This window comes from Myotis yumanensis, unplaced genomic scaffold, assembly GCF_028538775.1.
Source record: "Myotis yumanensis isolate MYYU_CA2020_CCGP unplaced genomic scaffold, mMyoYum1.0.hap1 SCAF_3, whole genome shotgun sequence".
Classification (NCBI taxonomy): domain Eukaryota; kingdom Metazoa; phylum Chordata; class Mammalia; order Chiroptera; family Vespertilionidae; genus Myotis; species Myotis yumanensis.
The window spans coordinates 205,773,206-205,793,610 of record NW_027223754.1 but is presented as its reverse complement, the minus strand read 5'-3'; the positions used below and the strand labels follow the sequence as shown (position 1 = coordinate 205,793,610).

The 20,405-nt window shown below is 40.2% G+C and overlaps 1 protein-coding gene across 22 annotated transcripts in view; it reads left to right on the top strand.

Annotated features, from left to right (window-relative positions):
* Positions 1-20,405, top strand: part of RBFOX2 (RNA binding fox-1 homolog 2) — a 256,306-nt gene that overhangs the window by 199,465 nt on the left and 36,436 nt on the right. For 16 of the 22 annotated variants that reach the window (XM_070411030.1, XM_070411026.1, XM_070411022.1 and 13 more), the window contains 2 exons: positions 15,699-15,845; positions 18,937-18,990. In XM_070411030.1, the coding sequence (XP_070267131.1) occupies positions 15,699-15,845; positions 18,937-18,990 (201 nt within the window). The remainder of the gene's footprint in view (positions 1-15,698; positions 15,846-18,936; positions 18,991-20,405) is intronic. The other 6 variants (XM_070411032.1, XM_070411025.1, XM_070411021.1 and 3 more) reach the window with 1 other exon arrangement.

The following is a 20,405-nucleotide window of genomic DNA, read 5'->3' as shown; positions in this document are numbered from 1 at the left end:
TAGCATTTACATTACACTACATAGCATTTATGTTGCTTCAGTTCTACTCCAAGTGTTGTAATTAGAAGATAAGGATTTAGCATTCAAACTCACAGCCCCAGCCCAGGAGCTTACAGTGTGGAGGTGGATCAGTTTAACAAGGTAAGTGCAGTGGTGAGACTAAGCGTAGGGGGATGCTGCTCTTTTACATTTCACCAGTAGCTTTCATTCTGCAAAATTCTCATGGTCCCTTCTCTGTTCTCAAACACAGTTGCTCAGCAGCATTCTGCACATTGCCTCCTCCCTCCTCCTTGAAATGCTTGGTCTGTTGGCTTTTTTGACCCCACTATTTTCCTCCTAAGCCGTGGGAGTTCTTTCTTAGTCTCTTTTTCTGGTTCTTTCCCTGTTCAGCTTTTACTAGTAAATGTTGCAGTACTTTAGGCCTGGGTCCTAGGACCCCTTTTTCTCCTATTTACATCCTTTCTATATATAATTGTATTACTAAATTTATCTGCTTTCTCAAGCAAAACCTGTGAGTCATTCTTTTTTTTTTTCTCCTTCATCTCTACATCTCATCCACCAGCAAGTATTGGGAACCATACTTTAAAATATTTTCTTACTTCAACCTCTTCTCGTTATTTTAAGAATATAGCTGGATAGTGTTCAGGACTAAGAGCTGAGCTCTTTTGGGTTTGGGTCCTAATGTGGCCCTTAATTAGCAGTATGACCTTGAGCCCGTTATTTAATCTTTCTGCCTTGGCTTGCTCACCTGTAAAGTGAAGACAGTAGTACCTACCTCAAGTGGCTGTTGGGAGATTTAAAAGAGTTTAGGTTGTGTAAGGTAGTTATCATCATCATCACTACTCTAATTCAGACCTCATCACTTACCCGTATTTCTTGTATTTCTCCACATAACAGCCAAGATAGGTGTTTGTTGTTGTTGTTTTTTAATGTAAATAATGTTATTTTCCTGCTTAACTCTAGTGGTTCCCCAGCATACTCAGAATAAAATCCAAACTCTCTACTTGCTTTACTAATCCCTGGCCCCAAACTCTTTGACTTCACTTCTTACTACTAACTTACTAAAGTAAAGGAAATGTCTTAAATTAACACTAGGTTTGTATCACATATATAATATTGTCTGTGGGATTGTGTAGTATATTTCTGACACTAAAAGCGTTCTACACTCTACATAGAAAGATCTACCTGTAGTTTTTAGATTCTTTTGCCTTTCCTCTATCAGATTGTCAGGAGATGAGCTTTATTCAGCTATTAAGCTATATAATAAGATTTGTATGCATTTGTTTTAAGTATTTTGCCTGGACTTAAGCTACTCTGTGCTGTGCAGCCACTAATGCAGGGGTCCTCAAACTACAGCTCACGTGCAGCCCGCTGAAAACATTTATCCGGCCCGTCGGGTGTTTTTGCCGCCGCTGCCTGTCCTGCTTAGCAGCCGACTCATCCCGGGTCCGCAGTGCGCATGTGTGGAATGTCTAAGGGACAGTGAACTGGCCCCCTGTTTAAAAAGTTTGAGGACCTCTGCACTAATGTTTCTGCATAGTGATTTTCACTCTCATTTTTACTTTTAAGCCTGACCAGCAGTCGCCCCTGTGTCTGCATGGCTTAGTGGTCAGCCAGTCATCTGGGCAGAGGTGCTGAAGCATCTCCAGCTTGTAAAGCTTTCACCATCTATTTGTGGGTGGGAAGCACATCCGAAGTTCAGCCAGTTCTCAAGTTGGATTTTTCTTTCTTTTGGGTCCTCTCGTATCTCCCCTTCATCTGTATAGATCAGCCGTAAGCTACAGCCCGCGGGCCGGATCCGGCCCATTTGAAATGAATAAAACTAAAAAAAAAAAAAAGACCGTACCCTTTTATGTAATGATGTTTACTTTGAATTTATATTAGTTCACACAAACACTCCATCCATGCTTTTGTTCCGGCCCTCCGGTCCAGTTTAAGAACCCATTGTGGCCCTCGAGTCAAAAAGTTTGCCCACCCCTGGTATAGATTCATAGTCAGTAAGGAGAGTGTATCCAGCTCTTCTGTGATTGTGTCATTTCCAGGGTCTCCCCTTTAGATTTCTGGCTGGCCCACCACTCACTCACCCCGATTAGACCACAACCTCAAACTAGAAAAACTTTATTTTCCATTAGGTTTCTACTAAGTTTGCCACTTTCCACTGACAGCTGTGGGTTTTCTGCTGTCTCCTCCAAATGCCCCTGGTTGAGTCTACTGGTTTGCTTGGGCCCAGCCCTGGGCTGATAAAACCAAGTTCTCCCCAGCACTGCTGAGAGTCTGGGGGTGGGTTAGTGGGTTAGAATAGCCCTAGGCAATAAATTTGTAGACTCCTGCTAGTGTTACTCTAAGCTCTAGCAATTTTACAAAAAATTTCTCTGTCTATTAATTGCCTTTGATTGATTTCCAGAACCCTGAAAGACTGTTGGACAGCTTTGCCCAGTGTTCTTATTGTTTTCTTGTTTTGAGAAGAGGATTCCCTGACCTGTTCATGCCATCATAGCCAGAAGCCCCTTCCTATTTCATGGTAGTTTACAATTACTCACTGCATCTCCTCACCACTGTCCGTTTCTCTTCCTCTTTTTTCCCTATTGCCACCATTTCCCATTGTTTCTGGCTCCTGGATTATATGTTTCTGAATGATAGTATTAACCCTTTGCACTCCGCTGTCCCCTCTCAGGGGACATCGGAATTCTAGCATATCACTTGGATGTCCCCTCTCGGGGGACATTGCAGTTTATTAGTGATTACGGGGAATTGAGTTATTTCAACGCAACTTTTTGAGACATGCATGTTTCCCTGAAGTTTTATCTTGAAATGGCACAAGAAATTAAATCAAAATATCGTAAAATTACTAAGATATATACAAGAAATGTCAGCGGGTTTTGTGTCGGATTAAACAATAAACTACATATTCCCGATGTGGGACAAAGAAAACGGGACTGCATTGTGTGTTCTAACAGGAAAACACCTGGTGGCAGGCGTCAAACCACTTATTACTGTCAAACATGCACTAATCAGCCTGCAATGCATATTGGGGAGTGTTACAAAACTTATCATACTGTACAAAATTATAAACAATAAAATATTGTTTTTTTTGCAAATATACATTCCTCGATGTCACCCAATTCATATAAGTCCAGTATCATTATAATACGTTACTTGGTTCCAAAATTATACTAAATAATATGAGGGTCTGTAAATGCACGTTTCCGCCGCAAAGTAGCGTCGAGTAGCTGGTAGCCAATGTCCAGAATGGTTCGGAGTGCAAAGGGTTAAAGGCGAGCTCTGTTTCTAAATATAAATCTATACAATTAGAACCACTATTTGCTGTACAGTTTGGCATTATATTGACCAATTTATGTTCCTGAAGAAATATTGAAGTGATATTAGAAATCCATGTGACACCCTAATGTTTAGATTGTGAATTTATTGGTGCTGAGGAGAAAATGGAAAGTCCCTTTCGAGCTGTGTCTACTAACAGAGATAGCACAGATTTTATAATTTGGGAAGTTGCTAACAATAAAATGGTAAATTATTAGGGATCTCTGTTGAAGGTATTATATTTTTAAGTGTTTATTTTAAACATGAGTGAATTCGCTGCTCTTAAGCCACTTGCCTTTGGAAGTTGTATGTGTGTGTGTGTTCTTGGGGGATGTGTGTATATAGAGAAATTGAATAGTTGAGCAGTGTATCATAAAATCTGGATTGGACAATGTTACATATCATTCTATTAAACTTTACCTCATTAAATGTTTCTTAAAATGGGTGGGTCTGGTGATTTCTGTGGCCAATTAAATTCAAAATGTAGATAGGAAGCGTTGTTATGTATAAATAAATGATATCTTAACTTTGCATAACACTTTTTAGTTTAAAAATTGCTTCCACAAACAGTATTTTATTGTGGTTCATAAAGTAGCCCTTTGTGGTATGTTAAGGTATTCAAAGTCCATACTTTCCCCGCCAGCACTCTGCCTCCCGCTGCACAGCAGAAGGCAGTGTGGCTCTGCACTGGTCCTCTAAGCCAGCGGTCGCCAACCTTTCCGACCTCACAGATCACCAATGGTCCACAGACCACCGGTTAGTGACCGCTGCTCCAAAGGTTTCCTTAAACCAGTGGTTGCCAACCTTTCGGACCTCACAGACCACCAAGTGGTCTACAGACCATTGGTTGGCGACCGCTGCTCTAAGCAGGCTCTTGGCCTCGTTTCCCACTCAGCCAAGTCAGCTCTGCTGGAATCCTTGCCTGGCGTGCCGAGTGAAGCCGGATTTGTGTATTCTTGATTTAGGCTCAAGTAGAGTCCTAAGCTGACCGCTGTGTGTGGTACTTACAAGGTGTGATTATTCTGTACTTTTGTCTCCCTAACTAAACTGTAAGCCGTTAAAGAAAAAGTTATTTTTGTTCATCTTTGCATTCCCTGACTTTTCACATACTTGGTCCTTAATAGTTACTCAGTAAATATTTCTTGGGGGAAAAATGAAAGAAGATACAGGTGTGCCAGGAGAGATCTGAGGAGAGATAAGGGGGGGTGGGGGCGCTTCTCGGTGGGATGGTGGTGATCTGGGCCTTGTATTGAGAGTGATTAGAATTTGAACATGCGTAGGTGGTGGTGGAAGAATAGGAATGTCATTTCTCAAAGCAAAGATGGAGAAATGGAAAAGATCAAAATATCTTTGAATGAAAGCATGGGTTTCCATTCAGCTAAAGCAGGGGTCCTCAAACTTTTTAAACAGGGGGCCAGTTCACTGTCCTTCAGACCGTTGGAGGGCCGGACTATAGTTAAAAAAAAAACTATGAACAAATTCCTGCGCACACTGCCCATATCTTATTTTGAAGTAAAAAAACAAAACAGGAACAAATACAATATTTGTATTTGCATGTGGCTCACGGGCCGCAGTTTGAGGACCCCTGAGCTAAAGTTTTGGGTGTTGAGGCATACTAATGGGAAGTAAGCTGGGAGAGGGTCACTGGATTTCCTATTGGAAAGAGTATTTGAATACCTAACTGAGAAATGACTTTATTGAAGGTTTTTGTGCAAATCAATGGAAGTGAGAATTGTGCTTCCAGAAGATTAATCTGCTGTGTATACAAGATGAGTAGAGAAGCCAGGACACTCTTAGGAAAGAGTCTTAGGCTTGGAGTTGATAATGAGGTTCTGGACTAGGGGGTTGCAGTGCTTATGTAGAGGAGGGAATTAAAGAGAAATTACGAAGGTAGTATAGACAGGACTTGACAGCTGATTGGATGAGTAAAATAAGATCATTATCAAAGATTGTGTGATCTTTATGCAATAACTGTGTCTTGAATAAATCATTTTACCTCCCAAGTTTCAGTTTCCTCATCTATCAAATGAATATATCTGATAGGATTAGAGAATAAATTAGAAATGTTTGGATATTACTTGTTTAAATAGTTCTTTAAGATAATTGCTTTTTAAATCTGTTCCGATTGATGTCACTTACATGTGCTTTTCTTTATTATTGTGAGCTACAACAGTATTTTAATACTGGTCTTGTTTATGTTGGATAGTCCCATCTTATTGATGGGGGGAACAAAAGAAAGGACTTCTCATACAAAAAGGAGAAATAAGCAATGAAATCTGGAATTTTATCCCTAAAATGTTTTTAGAAATTGATTTTAACATTGTGTTCTTAAGATGAGAGCTTGTTTTGACAGTCAGTTGGTCTCATACTGTGCATTAGCGAGGGAGCGCAGTTAGGGGTCTCCCACCTGGATCTGCAAAGGCTTGATTATTCCTCAGCCTGCTGCAGGGAAGAAAGGACAGCAGTTCCTGTATGTTTAGATGTCTTTCCAAATGCCAGCAGGCATGAAAAACCAAAGTGTTTGAAGTAAACAAGCTTTGGTGAATAATTTTCAGATCTGAGGTTCATATTTATATACATATTCTGCCTACTTATTAGATTATACATTTCTTGAGGGCAGGAACCATTGTCCTCTTCTTATTACTCCTATTGGTATATAATTGATATTTATTCTTGGCTTTCGAGCTTACCGCTAAATAAAGGTGGCTCTGACCCCACATTGTCCACCATCCTCGGTCTCTTCGCTACATCCTTTCTTTGGAGATGCAGTCTGATTTTCTTGCCCTCCTCTACTGTCAGAAGATCAGTCTGACCAGCTTCCCTTGGAATTACCCACTGACTCCCTTGTGGATTGGTTACCCACTAAAACATAGCCAAAAAGTTGTACCCCTTAAAAATGGGCCCATTTGCCCAAATAAGGGCTTGTGGAACATAGTGGAAAAAATGGGGTGCAAATCTTTCTATCACTTGATGTATTGTTGGGCTCTATTACCTTCAGCCTACAACAGAGAGATTATTATCAGCACATTCTCCTTCAGACTAGAGTTAGAGGCCTGGGGCGTCAAGGGTCATGTGAGACTCAAAACATCCTTTCTATATATTAATATTGTTAACTTCATGATTATTGCTTCCTCTCAAGGGTGTGAAGCACAAACACACATATATCCTTTAGATGTGCTTAGGGTATAAAATACATCACAGCCTTATTTTATACAAATTTGAATTGTTCAGAACTGAAATGGGATATAGAAAAAGTAATGAAATTTCACTTTGGGGCAACTTTTAAACTGTTAAAGAATAAAATTTGACTAAGAAAATTATACACATCTTATTGGCTTTATTCAGTGATTCATGAACTGATTAGCATCCAATCTAACAGATAGAAAGGAGCTCTGAAGAGCTGTACAAAGCAAGAGATTTTATAGGCCAAAGGGAGCAGGAACAAGGAAGTCCTACTGGGCATTTGCTAATTGGTTAAAGCAGGGTTGCTCTCCTTCTGTGGAGGAAAGGGAAATCTTGGAGCTGGGTGTGGCACCTTGTGCTGAGCAGGCAAGTGCTGGTTGGTTGATGTAGGCCTGCCTTTTCTGGGAAAGCCAAGCATAGACATTTAGTTAGGTTTTGGTTTGTTGACATGGGCCTCGGCATAAGCAACTCCATTTTGGGTCCAGTCTGGCTCCTTTTAACAGAACCAATGTGAATCTTCCTAAATGAAAACTTTGTTAATAATTGCCTGATCTCAAAGCTATCTGCATTGTGTGGCAATTCACAAGGCAGTTCTACTCTTAGCAGTTATAGAGATATCTTCTATCCTTTGGTAAGTTTAGTCTTGAATTTTGCAGTTTTCAGAACCACATCCCTTATACTATATGTGACTAACTTTGTAACACTGAAAATATCTAATTCATCCTGTGAGGAAGATTCACCTTGACTGAAGACCAACCCCCATCCAAAAGCTACTTGTCTACAGTCTCTTTTCCACAGTTCTAAACTCCAAAAGTCCTGAAAAAACTGATTTTCGTAAGTTTACAGCAAACCTCACAACCTATATATAATCTTTATTTATGTGAATATGCATATATTTTGCTAAAGAACTGTCACTGCCCCACGTCTCACTAAGGGTTTTACATTATAGATTATACCCATTATTGCCTGCCAAAATCCTAAAAATTCTGAAGTCTGTTATACATTTGGCCCTAAAGTTTCAGATAGAGTCAAATGGCAGAGAGATGGAACATACAAGAAAGAGGTAAGAAAATTAGAGGACCATTCTAGAATATCCAGCATCTAATAATACAAGTCTCAGAAAGAGAGAAAGATAAAGTGTATAGGGTGGAATCATTAGCGAAGTCATTCAAGAAAACTTCCATGGACTGAAGGGCAATAATTTCCAATTTATGAGACCATGGGATTCCCAGCAAAATAGACCAAAATGAAATAAACCTACATTAAGGCATATCTGGAATTTTAGAACGCTGGCTATACCAGAGAGAATGGGGAAAGTCACATACAAGAAGATGGGAATCATGATGCCATCAGATTTCTCAGCAGCAACACTGGGAGCTAGACAACAAGTGCAAGTTGCCTTCAGAATCCTAAAGGAATTTTTTTTAACCTAGATTTCTATACCCAAACACGCATTAAAATGAGTTGTTTTAATAGATGTTCTAGACATGAATCAGATTCTCAAGAGATTTACTGTGTAAATTGAATTTCCCCTCCTTCCCATTAGCCTTACAGAGATGAAAATAAGAAATTACTACATCCCAGGAAACAGAAGAAAATTAAACATTGAAGGAAATGGATACTTCATAAATCAAAATATTGTTCCTGAATTACAAGATTCCTTTTATCTCACATAAAGTTTTATGATAAAGACTTGGAAGGTTAAACTTCACCTTGTATTGCCAGAGTTCTCTTTCAGCCCAGAACATAACATTGATTCACAATGTATAAATAATTAAAATATTTTTATGTTTCATAGAGGAGTCAGAAAAATTCATCCATTTCCCAGTTATACACATTTTAAAAACTTGAGTTTAGCAAAACAGAACATTTTTAGTCCTCATTTCTAGAATGAGGTTTTGAGACTTAAAATCTGATGTGCTGTTCAGTGTAAAAGCCCCGGGCTCTCTGCAGTGTTGACAGATAGCTGGACCTCACTGGGCGGCTGCGTTGTTTGAAGCGTGGATGTACAGACTTGAGTCAGCAGGTCCCATCTAGCGTTGCCACTGCCAGTCCTACTATAAACTCTCAGTCACAGACTCCAGCCTCTTCTGTTTCATCCCCTGCCCAGTGAATAAATTGGGTCAGGAAATGACCACAGAAGGAAAAGACAGAACCTTCGGAGATTGTTTATATAGGCAGTAAAGTTGCTCAGTGTCTAGCAATAGAAAATAAAGCAAACCAATGCTGTATTGACTGAGATTTTTCTCAGAACAGTTTAACTGTCCACTTTTCACAAAGATATCGCTAAAAGCTTTTTCTTATTCTCTGAGTATTGTCTGTCTCAATAATTAGTCTATATTAAGGTAAACTTAAAGTTGAGAATGTCTAATGAGAAATAGCTAATTACATGGAATATACATTTTCTATTCCTGTGTCCATTCAGTACCAAAATGTACTTTGCAGCCCCTTTGAGTAACAATTTAGTAGTTCTCTGTCATTTTTCCTTTGTAAATGTCAGTGTGCCTGGCTGGTTTTCTTTCCTCTAGCTTTTCCTCCCCTTTGTGGCCTCACCTGCTCGTCTCCCTTCAAGTATAGAATACCTGTCACCTCTTGTAGTTTTTCTTGTCTCTTGCCCCATGCCTGTCTCCACCCAGGGGAAGTCCTGCTCCTTCAGGTGAGTATTCTGAGAAAGCGAGAGAATGGGGTCCACGCATGTTCACCCTTCTGATGAGAAGAAGATAAGAGAACATGGTGCAGTGTGAGAAAGGAGGTGGATTAGCACATGAGGCTGGGCTGCCTGGATTTGAATTCCTACTCTTCCACTTAATAATATGTGACCTTGGGCAACTAGCTTAACCTCTCTGTGCTATAGTTTCTGCCTCTGTCAATTGGTGATAATAATAGTATCTTCCTCATAGAGTATTGTGAGAATTTTAAAAAACAATACATTTAAATACAATATAATATAGTGGTTAAGTACATATATTCGAGCCAGACTACCTGTGTTCGAATGCCTGCTTCATTACTTTGGCAATATTTCTATTCCTCAGACTTCTCATCTGAAAAATAGGCTGAAAAGTAGTACCTACTGTGTTCTCAAGTTTAAAAAAAAAAGTACCTACTGTTACAATTGTTGAAAGAATTATTTGAGTTAAAATATAGAGAGTATAGTATGTAGGCCAGTATCGGCAAATAGTTAACACTATTTAAATATTACTTATTATTAAAAGACTTAGATAAGAATTTGTTGTATAGTCTACACTCAAGAAATAGTTGATATTTTACAGGAAATTCCCATTTTCAACAATATTCTGTAAGAAGAAAGATTATGATTTTGAAGAGAGGAAAGCATATTAGAGCCACAATATGATGCCACTATCTTTCCTCCTCCCACCAAATAATTTAAATAAACATGGCAATACTAAGCAACTAGAACTCTATACACAGTTAAGTATAAGTTAGTACAGTGCTTTGAAAAAGTGATCCTCTATTAAGGCTGAACCTTACGCATATCCTTAACCCAGCCAATCTATTCCTAGACTCATTTACACACAAAAGAAATGCATGCTCCATGTAATAAGACATAACAGAAATATTCATGTAACAAAGAACTTAATAGCCAAAAACTGGAAGCAACTCATATAAATTCTGTATGTTTATAAAACCGGGGGATGGAGAGGATGAATTACGACCTGTATATAAAATATGTGTAAAAGAAGGCAGACAAAAAAGTACTTATGGTGTGATCCCCTACCCCATCCCCCTGCTTTCTTTTTTTTTTTTTTAAGTTCAAAAATGGTAAAACTAATTTTGCCATCAGGATAGTGGTGACCCTTTGGCAGGGGACCCGTGACTGGAGTTGAACCCAGGGTACTTCTGGAGTTCTGCTACTTGATCTAATTTGATGGTTACCTAGGTGTATTTTCTTTGTGAAAATTCATTCTGCTATATGCTTATTATTTATGCATTTGTATATATTATGTATGTTAAACTTTAATTGAAAATTTATATTAACTCAAAAAGCTTGAGAATTTTGGGAACGATAGTTCACTTTTTCCACTTGCCAAGCTTTCTAGAATTGCCCAGTCTGGGTGGCTCAGTTGGTAGGAATGTTGTCTCATGCACCAAAAAAGTCGTAGGTTCGAGTCCAGGTAAGGGCACTTATGGGAGGCAACCAATCAATGTTTCTCTTCCTCTTTCCTCCTTTCTCTCTCTAAAAAATAAGTAAAAAACAAAACCATATCCTCAGGTGAGGATTAAAAATATACTCCATACTTTAAAAAATTGTAGGTGTTCAGTTCCAGTGCAGATGCAAGAAAAAATGATCCTCCTCACACTTTCTGTCTGTCTGATTTTGGCAGCCAAGATTGGGGAATACAAAACAAAACAAAAAGTAGGTGCTCCTTACAATGCCAGAAAATTAACCAATGTGGCTTCTAAACTTGTCTTAATTTAGGTCTCTGGGGCTGTAAAAAAACTCAGGAGCAACAAATAAGTAGCTTGGGAAATATACTTTGAAGTAGTCATTAGTTTTCATTTACCTGTCATCTCACATACAGTGCTACAGATACAGGAACTACAGATGGGGTGGGCAAAAGTAGGTTTATGGCTGTGAATTCACAGAACAGAGTTTATTCCTGTATTATTATTTACTAGAAGCACGGTGCACGGATTCGTGCACTGGTGGGGTCCCTCAGCCTGACCTGTGCCCTCTCGCAATCCGGGACCCCTCAGGGGATGTCAGACTGCCAGTTTTACCCTGATCCCTGCAGGTCAATGCCGCCTGCTGCTCCCACCTGCCGCTCGAGCTCATCATGGCCCTGCTGCGTCTGCTGCAGACTTGTGCCCAATCAGTCCCGATTGGGAGAGGCTTGTGCCATCGCAGAGGCGCTCGCCAACCGTAAGCCCTGCATCTGGCGCCCCTTGGTCAGCTGAGCAGCACTCCTGATGTGGGAGCACACTGGCCACCAGGGGGCAGCTCCTGCGTAAGGCGTCTGCCCCGTGGTGGTCAGTGAGCATCATAGCGACTGGTTGTTTGGTTGCTTAAACATTTATAGAGAGAGAGATTAACTAGAGGTCCAGTGCACAAAATTGTACACCGGTAGGGTCCCTCGGCCTGTCCAGCACCCTCTTGCAATCTAGGACCCCTCGGGGAATGTTGGAGAGATGGTTTTGGCCCAATCCCTACAGGCCAGGCTGAGGGACCCCATCAGTGCACAAATCCATGCACCGGGCCTCTAGTGTATATATATAACATCTTTGGTTAATCTCTTCCCACCTTCCTCCCTGCCCCCTTCCCTCTGAGATTCATCAGTCTGTTCCATGACTGTGCATTGAACGTCTGCCCCCTAGTGGTCATTGCACATCATAGCGGTTGGCCGGTTGCTTAGGCTTTTATATATATAGACTAGAGGCCTGGTGCACAAAAATTTGTGCACTCGAGAGGGAGAGGGGGTCCCTCAGCCCGGCCTGTGCCCTCTCGCAGTCTGGGACCCCTCGGGAGATAACGACCTGCTGGCTTAGGCCTGCTCCCGGGTGGCAGAGGGCAAGCCCAATCCCTAGGTGCAGCCCCTGGTTGGGCTCAGAGCAGGGCCGATTGGGGAGTTGGGGCGCCGCCCCCTGTCATGCACAGAGCAGGGCAGATCGGGAGGTTGCGATGCCACCCTCAGTCACGCTCAGGGTAGGGCTGATTGGGGGGTTGGGGCACCGCCCCCTGTCACACTCAAGGCAGGGTCGATGGGGAGGTTGCGGCGCCACCCCCTGTCACGCACAGAGCAGGGCCGATCAGGGGGTTGGGGCGCTGCCCCCTGTCACTCACAGAGCAGGGCCGATCAGGGGGTTGGGGCGCTGCACCCTGTCACTCACAGAGCAGGGCGGATCAGGGGGTTGGGGCGCTGCCCCCTGTCACTCACAGAGCAGGGCCCATCAGGGGGGTTGGGGCTCCGTACCCTGTCACATACAGAGCAGGGCGGATCAGGGGGTTGGGGCGCTGCACCCTGTCACACTCAGGGCAGGGCCAATGGGGAGGTTATGGCTCTACCCTGTCACATACAGAGCAAGGCCTGTGGAGGGGGTTGGGGCGCCACCCTCTATCAGCCACAGAGCAGGGCCGATCAGGGGGTTGGGGCGCCGCCACTGTCACACTCGGGGCAGGGCCAATGGAGAGGTTATGGCTCTACTCTGTCACACACAGAGCAGGGCCCATGGGGGGGGCGGGGGTTGGGGCGCTGCACCCAGTCAAACACAGAGCCACAGGGCAATCAGGGGATTGGGGAGCTCCCCCCTATCAGGCACAGAGCAGGGCTGATCAGGGGGTTGGGGTGCCTTCCCCTGTCATGAACAGAGCAGGGTGGATAGGGAGGTTGTGGCCCCGCCCCCTGTCACACACAGAGCCACAGGGCGATCAGGGGGTTTGGGCGCTGCCCCCTGTCACGCTGATCCCGGTGCCGGGAGGCATATTACCCTTTTACTATATAGAATAGAGGCCTGGTGCATGGGTGGGGGCCGGCTGGTTTGCCCTGAAGTGTGTCCTGGATCAGGGTGGGGGTCCCCACTGGGGTGCCTGGCCAGTCTGGGTGAGGGGCTGAGGGCTGTTTTCTGGGTGGCGAGTGACTGAAGCTCCCAACTGCTCCTTTTTTTCTTTTTTTTTTTATTCTGGGCCAGCTTTAGCTCTGAGGCTTGGCTCCAACTCTTAGGCCTCGGCTGCTGAAAACAAGTATCTGGTTTGTTTGGGTTCTATAATCGAAACACTGTTTCAACTCCAGCTCTGAGATCCCGGCTGGCTGAAAGCAGGTTTCTGAGGTTTTGTTTAGCTTCTATATTTGTAACAATGTTTCAAACTGCAAGCTCAGAGGCTGGCAGCGGCAGGCGGGGAACGTTGGAGTCCTCTGTCATTGATGCAAGCAAGCCTCCTGTTAGCTTCAAGCTGCCTGGCTTCCGGCCGCCATCTTGGCTGGCAGTTAATTTGCATATCGCCCTGGTTAGCCAATGGGAAGGGTAGCGGAGGTACGGCTAATTACCATGTTTCTCTTTTATTAGTGTAGATTATATTATTTTCCATATAAACAACTGTAAACCTACATTTGCCCACCCGTATATAAATTATATATAAAACTGGTTTGTAGCTGGAATAAGTCTTTTTAACTTTTCTAGAGTGATACACTGACATCCTGCAGACCTGAGCTGGTGCTTGTAAAGTTTGATTGGAGAAAGTTTCATGTGGTCCAGCTGTGAGATGTAAGAGGCAAGGTTGAAGGTTCTTGATAAGCATTCGTTATAATTGGTGCTCTTGCTTATTGCTTTGGTGTCCATGATGCAGTTTTAGTAACTTAGCGAGTTTCTTCTTTAGATGGAATTTGTTTTGTTTAGTCTACATTGTGCCCAGATTGATGATTGAAAACGTTACACTTTTGCAGGTCATTGCTTCATAGCTCTTCCCATTTCTGCTATATTTATATCACATGAATCATTGCACATTTAAGCCATCTGCAAGGCCTGAATGGAATGAGATAAAAGCTGCCATCACTCAGATTGACACTTGAAAAGCTGGTATTCATTCGGAGTTTATTCCTGATTATCCTTTATATTTTAAAGTCTCAAACTTCATTCCACAATAGTTGCTAACATCTCTGAGAAAAGTATCTCTGATTCACAGGTTTTTTTTTAGTTGAACATTGGGTCAAAGGGAAAGGATTTGTTGTGTCACCCAGAAGAATCAGTTAGGGATTCAGTTCTAATTCTACTGAAATAATAAGAATAGTAGGTTCCATCCCTGTTTTAAAATATGTTGGTTTTAATGAGCTCAGGTTTGGCATGCACATCATAGTGAATGGTAAAACACAAGGTTCTGAAATTGCCAGGTGAATGCTTCAAAATAAATGTTTTTTGCATGTTTAGAATATATCACTCCTATTAGATATTTATCAAAAGTGTTTCTCAACGTAGCAACGTTTTTGAGGATTTCTTGGTGTGGTGGGGGTGATTAGATGAACGCAAGTCTGGGATGCAACAAAAGAGACTCATGATAAAAAATGCCCCTTCACACTCACACTTTCACTATAGATGTATACAAACCTGTCCTTTATATGTGTGTAGTGGATTAGGCTCCCTTAAAGCCTTTTCAAACAGATTTTTCTCAACGCAACTTTGCTCTGAGCAGCGAAAGGTTGGTGTGTGTGCTAAAGTTACCTGGAATCGTATGAATTAGAGAGAGGAGTATAGACTGCTTTCAGAGTAAGAAGTGTCTTCCATTTTTAAGTAAAGTGGCCATTGTCACCAAGTGTCTCCTCTATATAAATAATACTTTGGTAACCCAGTAGTCATAAACTCTGGAACACATAGAGGGAATAAAATATAAAAATATTCCTTTGTTTCCTGAAATGATAGACCAGAAATGCATTGATCTTCACAACTAATACAACAGACACTTCATTTTCAAGACAGGAATATCTAAAAAATAGAAAGTTTTACTAAGAATCTAAGAGTAATGGTACTATTTTTATTTCTTTTATTTTTTAAAATATGTCTTTATTGATTTTTTTGTGTGTGTGAGAAACATCAATTTGCTGCCTCCTGCACGCCCCCTACTGGGGCTCGAGCCTACAACCAGGGCATGTGCCCTGACCAGGAATTGAACCTTTGGTGCACTAGGCAGTGGTCGGCAAACTCATTAGTCAGCAGAGCCAAATATCAACAGTACAACGATTGAAATTTCTTTTGAGAGCCAAATTTTTTAAACTTAAACTATATAGGTAGGTGCATTGTTATTAACTTAATTAGGGTACTCCTAAGGCTTAGGAAGAGCCACACTCAAGGGGCCAAAGAGCCACATGTGGCTCGCGAGCCGCAGTTTGCCGACCATGGCACTAGGGGACACTCAGCCCACTGAGCCACACAGGCCATGGCTGGTCCTATTTTTATATCTTCAGTTATCCTAATGTATCTCCATGTCGTCTTGGGCAAGTCACTTAGTGTTTCTGTTTCTCCCATTTTACTAATGTACTATAGATATTCAAAAGACCTAAATTTTGTGTGTAAACTATAGCATTTTGAACATAGATAACATCTTTCTATGTTTTTTCTCATAGAAGGACAACAGTAATTTTTGCCTAAAGACACTGTTTGAGAATGATTTGCATGGAGGAGGATTGTATTTTACATAATTCATGTGAAGTAATTGTATTTATTTTTTGTTCACTATTTATTTCTTTGCTTAGCAGACAGAAGGCGGAGCACAGACAGACGGCCAGCCGTCACAGACACAAAGTAGTGAAAATTCAGAGAGTAAATCTACCCCTAAACGGCTGCATGTCTCTAATATCCCTTTCCGCTTCCGGGACCCCGATCTCCGACAGATGTTTGGGGTAAGTCTCTGGAGTCCTTTTTGGGGTTTACAATTAAAATATAATTTAATCTACCACGTATATTATTAGTCATTAGTACTTTAGGATAAAATTACAAATAGATTGAGGAAGATCCTGGGAAAATCATTATTTTCATCAGAAACTTTTCCTACCACCTGTCTACTAGACATCAGCTTGCAAATTCTCACATAAATAAGGTGACCATTTGCTTGGATATGAAACTTTCAGTGCTAAAATCAGGATAAACTGCATTTACTACCTTTCACAGTGTTGCAGATTAAATGATATAATATCTGTGAAAGCAGATAGTATCTGTGTTTGTTTGTTTGTTTTTTCACTTTCTTCCTTATAACTCAACAGTGTCAAGACCAGTATCTAAAATCAGGTCTGGTTGTTAGTTTGCTACCTTTGATGTGTTCTTCCAGCTGTTTCATTCTTCCCCAATCAACCATAGAAATAGTATAAGAGCAAAGATTTGAGTTATTGGGAAGTGAGTGGCTGCTGAGCATCTTAAGTTTTTTTCTGGGCTTATTGTGTTGTTGCCTGCTTTAATTTGAGCAAATTCTTAACTTGATCTAGGACTAAGAGATAACTGGGTTTTAAAATTTTTTATTAGTATCACAGCCTGGTGCTTTGTCAGAAAACCAAATCCTCTTCCTGAAGTCTAGGCCACTTCATGGCGACAATACCTTGGAGCAAAGTTCTGTCACTTAAAGCTGGTTACCTGGATGTGTGTTGCACTTTGAATGCAAGGCCAGGGTTGAGATTAATGATAATATTGAAGAACTTGGAAGAGAGGTTTTACAGAGAAAATGGTAGCAGCTGGTCTCCATCTCTACAGGAAAGAGCACAACAGAAGATATAAATGCAGCATAAAGAATTCCGGTTACATTTGGGAAGAAACTTCCCAGGAGTATGAGTTATTAGGTTTTCTACTGAATTGTCAGAGATAACATGGAATTTTAAGCTCTGAAAATGGAGTGCATTCTCTTGTCAAAAGTGTGTTTTCCATTGAAGATCTGCCCAGGCCACTTAACAGTGCTTTCTTGAAATGTATTATACCCTTCCCATAAGGCACTAAGTGCATAAAAATTTAATTTCCTTGCAAGGATAGATACCTGGTTGCTCTGTCTTCTTCCACGTGGTTAGTATCTACTACTTAGGACAGTGATGGCGAAACTTTTGAGCTCAGCGTGTCAGCATTTTGAAAAACCCTAACTTAATTCTGGTGCCGTGTCACATATAGAAATTTTTTGATATTTGCAACCATAGTAAAACAAAGACTTATATTTTTGATATTTATTTTATATATTTAAATGCCATTTAACATAGAAAAATCAACCAAAAAAAATGAGTTCGCATGTCACCTCTAACACGCGTGTCAGAGGTTCGCCAGCACTGACTTAGAAGGACAGTTGCGTTGGTATAGAGCAGCCGTGGGCAAACTACGGCCCTCGGGCCAGATCCGGCCTGTTTGAAATGAATAAAACTTAAAAAAAAAAAAAAAAAAAGGACCGTACCCTTTTATGTAATGATGTTTGCTTTGAATTTATATTAGTTCACACAAACACTCCATCCATGCTTTTGTTCCGGCCCTCCGGTCCAGTTTAAGAACCCATTGTGGCCCTCGAGTCAAAAGGCTTGCCCACCCCTGGTATAGAGCATAGATTACATGCTCCGTTTTATAAGCTCTGTAAACTTGAAAAATAGCTTCTTTCAGCCTCGTTTTTTAACCATAAAGGGGAAGTAGTCCTGACTCTAGAAGGATGCTATGAGGACGCATTAGAAAACAGAAAAGAAAACAAACTCTAAAACACTATACAAATCTTAGTTTTATGGGATAGGTATAGGAATAAACAAAATGCTCTTCTATCCAAAATAAAGACATTCTCCTCTTTCCGTGATGTTTCTAATTTTCTATTAAATGGTGAAACAAGAAACAAGCCCAGAAGCTTATTATAGAAAACTTGGGCTCTTACTACATGTTTTTTATAATGATAATAATGTTTTAGCCCAATGAGAAAGCATGATTTCTGTTTTGCTCTTTTTATTTTTTAATTTTTGCACATTTCCCAAAGTCTGGTTTTAAATCCAAGTGAAATAGATAATTGGGTATATGAGTTTAGTACTCAGAGAGAAGTGTGAGCTACAAAGATATCTGGAGATTTACTGCACCTCCCCTCAATGCAGTTTATCCGAGGATTGATTAGCACAGGTAGTTTTGTCTCTATATACACATCTTCTCCAAATAATTACTGTGTTGTGTATGCCCTCTAGTCAGCTGTTAGCTACCTAACAATAGTTATTAGGCTTTGTAGTTTTAGCTTTGTTTTGATTTTCCAAATGTTAAAATATTTAACTAATTACAAAGCAAAGTTACTATTTAAAATATTCTTGATGGTGTTCAATGCAGAAAGATTAAAGTGGCAAATAAATGAGATCATACATAATGTCTATGAAAGTTTAAGTATAATGGAAAATAGCATGTAACCTATAGAAATAACACAGATATATATTTATTGACTTGGAAAGTTGTTCATAGTATATTAAGTTTTTTTAAAAAAAAATAAAAGTATATGTGGAAATAGTTATATGCCTAAGGAAGAGCCAGGAAGGCTGTGCACCAGAACTAAGGTGGTGGGATTGGAGGTGATAATGAACATGATTTACTTTCATAAGTTAAAGAAAAATAAGGGGAAGCAAAACAGCCTTCAAATCTTCTACGTAGGATTTACTTCTTAAAACAGACATTTAAAAATTAGAGATGCAGTGGGGGAAATCCCTAGTTCTTGCCCGTGTGAAGAAGCATGTAGTAGGAAAACTCTCTGAATATATTCTGAAGACAGCGTCCCCCGCACAGAGTGGGCAATGCATGAATGAGGGAATGAAAACCGAGTGGAAAAGGAGAAATGCTCAGCTCGGTGAGGAAAACTCAGAAACCGTTATTGGGGCCCACCAACAAATAGAAACATGGATGTTAAATAGGTATTTGGGATGGAGGATGGGGAGACCTGTTTCTTTTTCAAACGAAAGTGAAGTATGTGGATAAAAAGCTGACAATAAACAAATGTTTTTATTTTTGTCTCTGCAGCAATTTGGCAAAATCCTAGATGTAGAAATAATCTTTAATGAACGTGGCTCCAAGGTAAGCTCCATTTCAGCATTAAGTCAGCTTGTTTTTGTTATTTTAGTTTTGTTTTATTTTAAACAGTAAGTAGTCAGAAAACTTAAGCTGTTTTTCAAGCCTGCAAAAATGCTCCTGTCTAGCTTGGGTTAGATTATCTCTAAAAATAAGCTGCCACATGGCCAAACTTTATCTTGATACCTAAATCAGGAGAGTGATGAGATAGAAGCAAGAGGAGTTGGAGGGGAGAGTGTGGCAGTCAGGAAAATAGGATGTAGGACACACCAGTCCTTCATCAGACTTCAGTTTGCCCTACGCTTCTTATATTAAAGGAAAAGTGAAATTCTATGAAAATTCTATTCTGAAGTATCAGAACAAATCAGCTTTAAAAATAGAACTTTGAAATGACATATTTAGAAAAAATTTGATATTTCAGTTATTCAGTTAACTTGCTCTCTCTTTCGAATGAATTTTGACAAGACTTAACTGCAGGGAGTATAGTGACTCAGGACTTCACTATGAACTGATTTCCTCCTTTAAGTTAAAGCCTTACAGGCCAGCTGCAGAATACAGTGAGTGATTTTTTTTTTTTTTGCATAAGAATTAAAGAAGTAACAGTGTGCAAATTGATATGTGTATTCTCTTCTAAATGTGTTCTATATAAGAACTGAAATATTTTTAATTAAAACATTTTCCCTTAATAATTTACTATTAAATTTCCAATGTGTATGATTTAGAATTTTTATACACTAAAATGAGCAACGGTGTTTTTAGGAATGAGTGATTGGTAAAGTCTTACAATGGCATTATGAGAGAAGATCTGATTAACTGGATTTCGGAAAGTTTTACTTGAAAGTTTTCTTCCTCCTTAACAAATTAAATACACCCACAGACACAATCAGTTATGGCCAAGCTTACAAATATTTACCTTGCTATGTTCAGTTCTGGCATTTTTAGGTAAGACCAGTTTTTTAATTACTTTTCATTGGGTCATCTCTACTGAATTTTGAAAATAGCCCTTGGCTATGATTAAATCTCTAAGAATGTAATTTGAAAACTCATTTATTTGCTCTATTTAACTTAGTATTTATCTCTCAAATTTCTTATTCCGGATTAATACCACCTCTCTACAGAGTTATGTACCTGCTGCCCCCATCTGTACCAATACAAATGTATGTACTGTTGTAATGCTCCTGATCATTATTCCCTTCCTTTATAGAATGCGTCAACACTAAAAGTGTTTAATTTTTACCATAATACTTATTTTTTAGTATTAAAGAGGTAATTATATACCTTCCAGTTTTCTGTTAAATCAAAAAAGATTACTATGCCTATACAGAATTTTCTCCAGCACTTCCTTGGTAAGTATTTTTAAAGTGAAACCAATTCAAACTGTAACCAGTAAAACTATGCTTGTAATTTCCTCACAATGGATT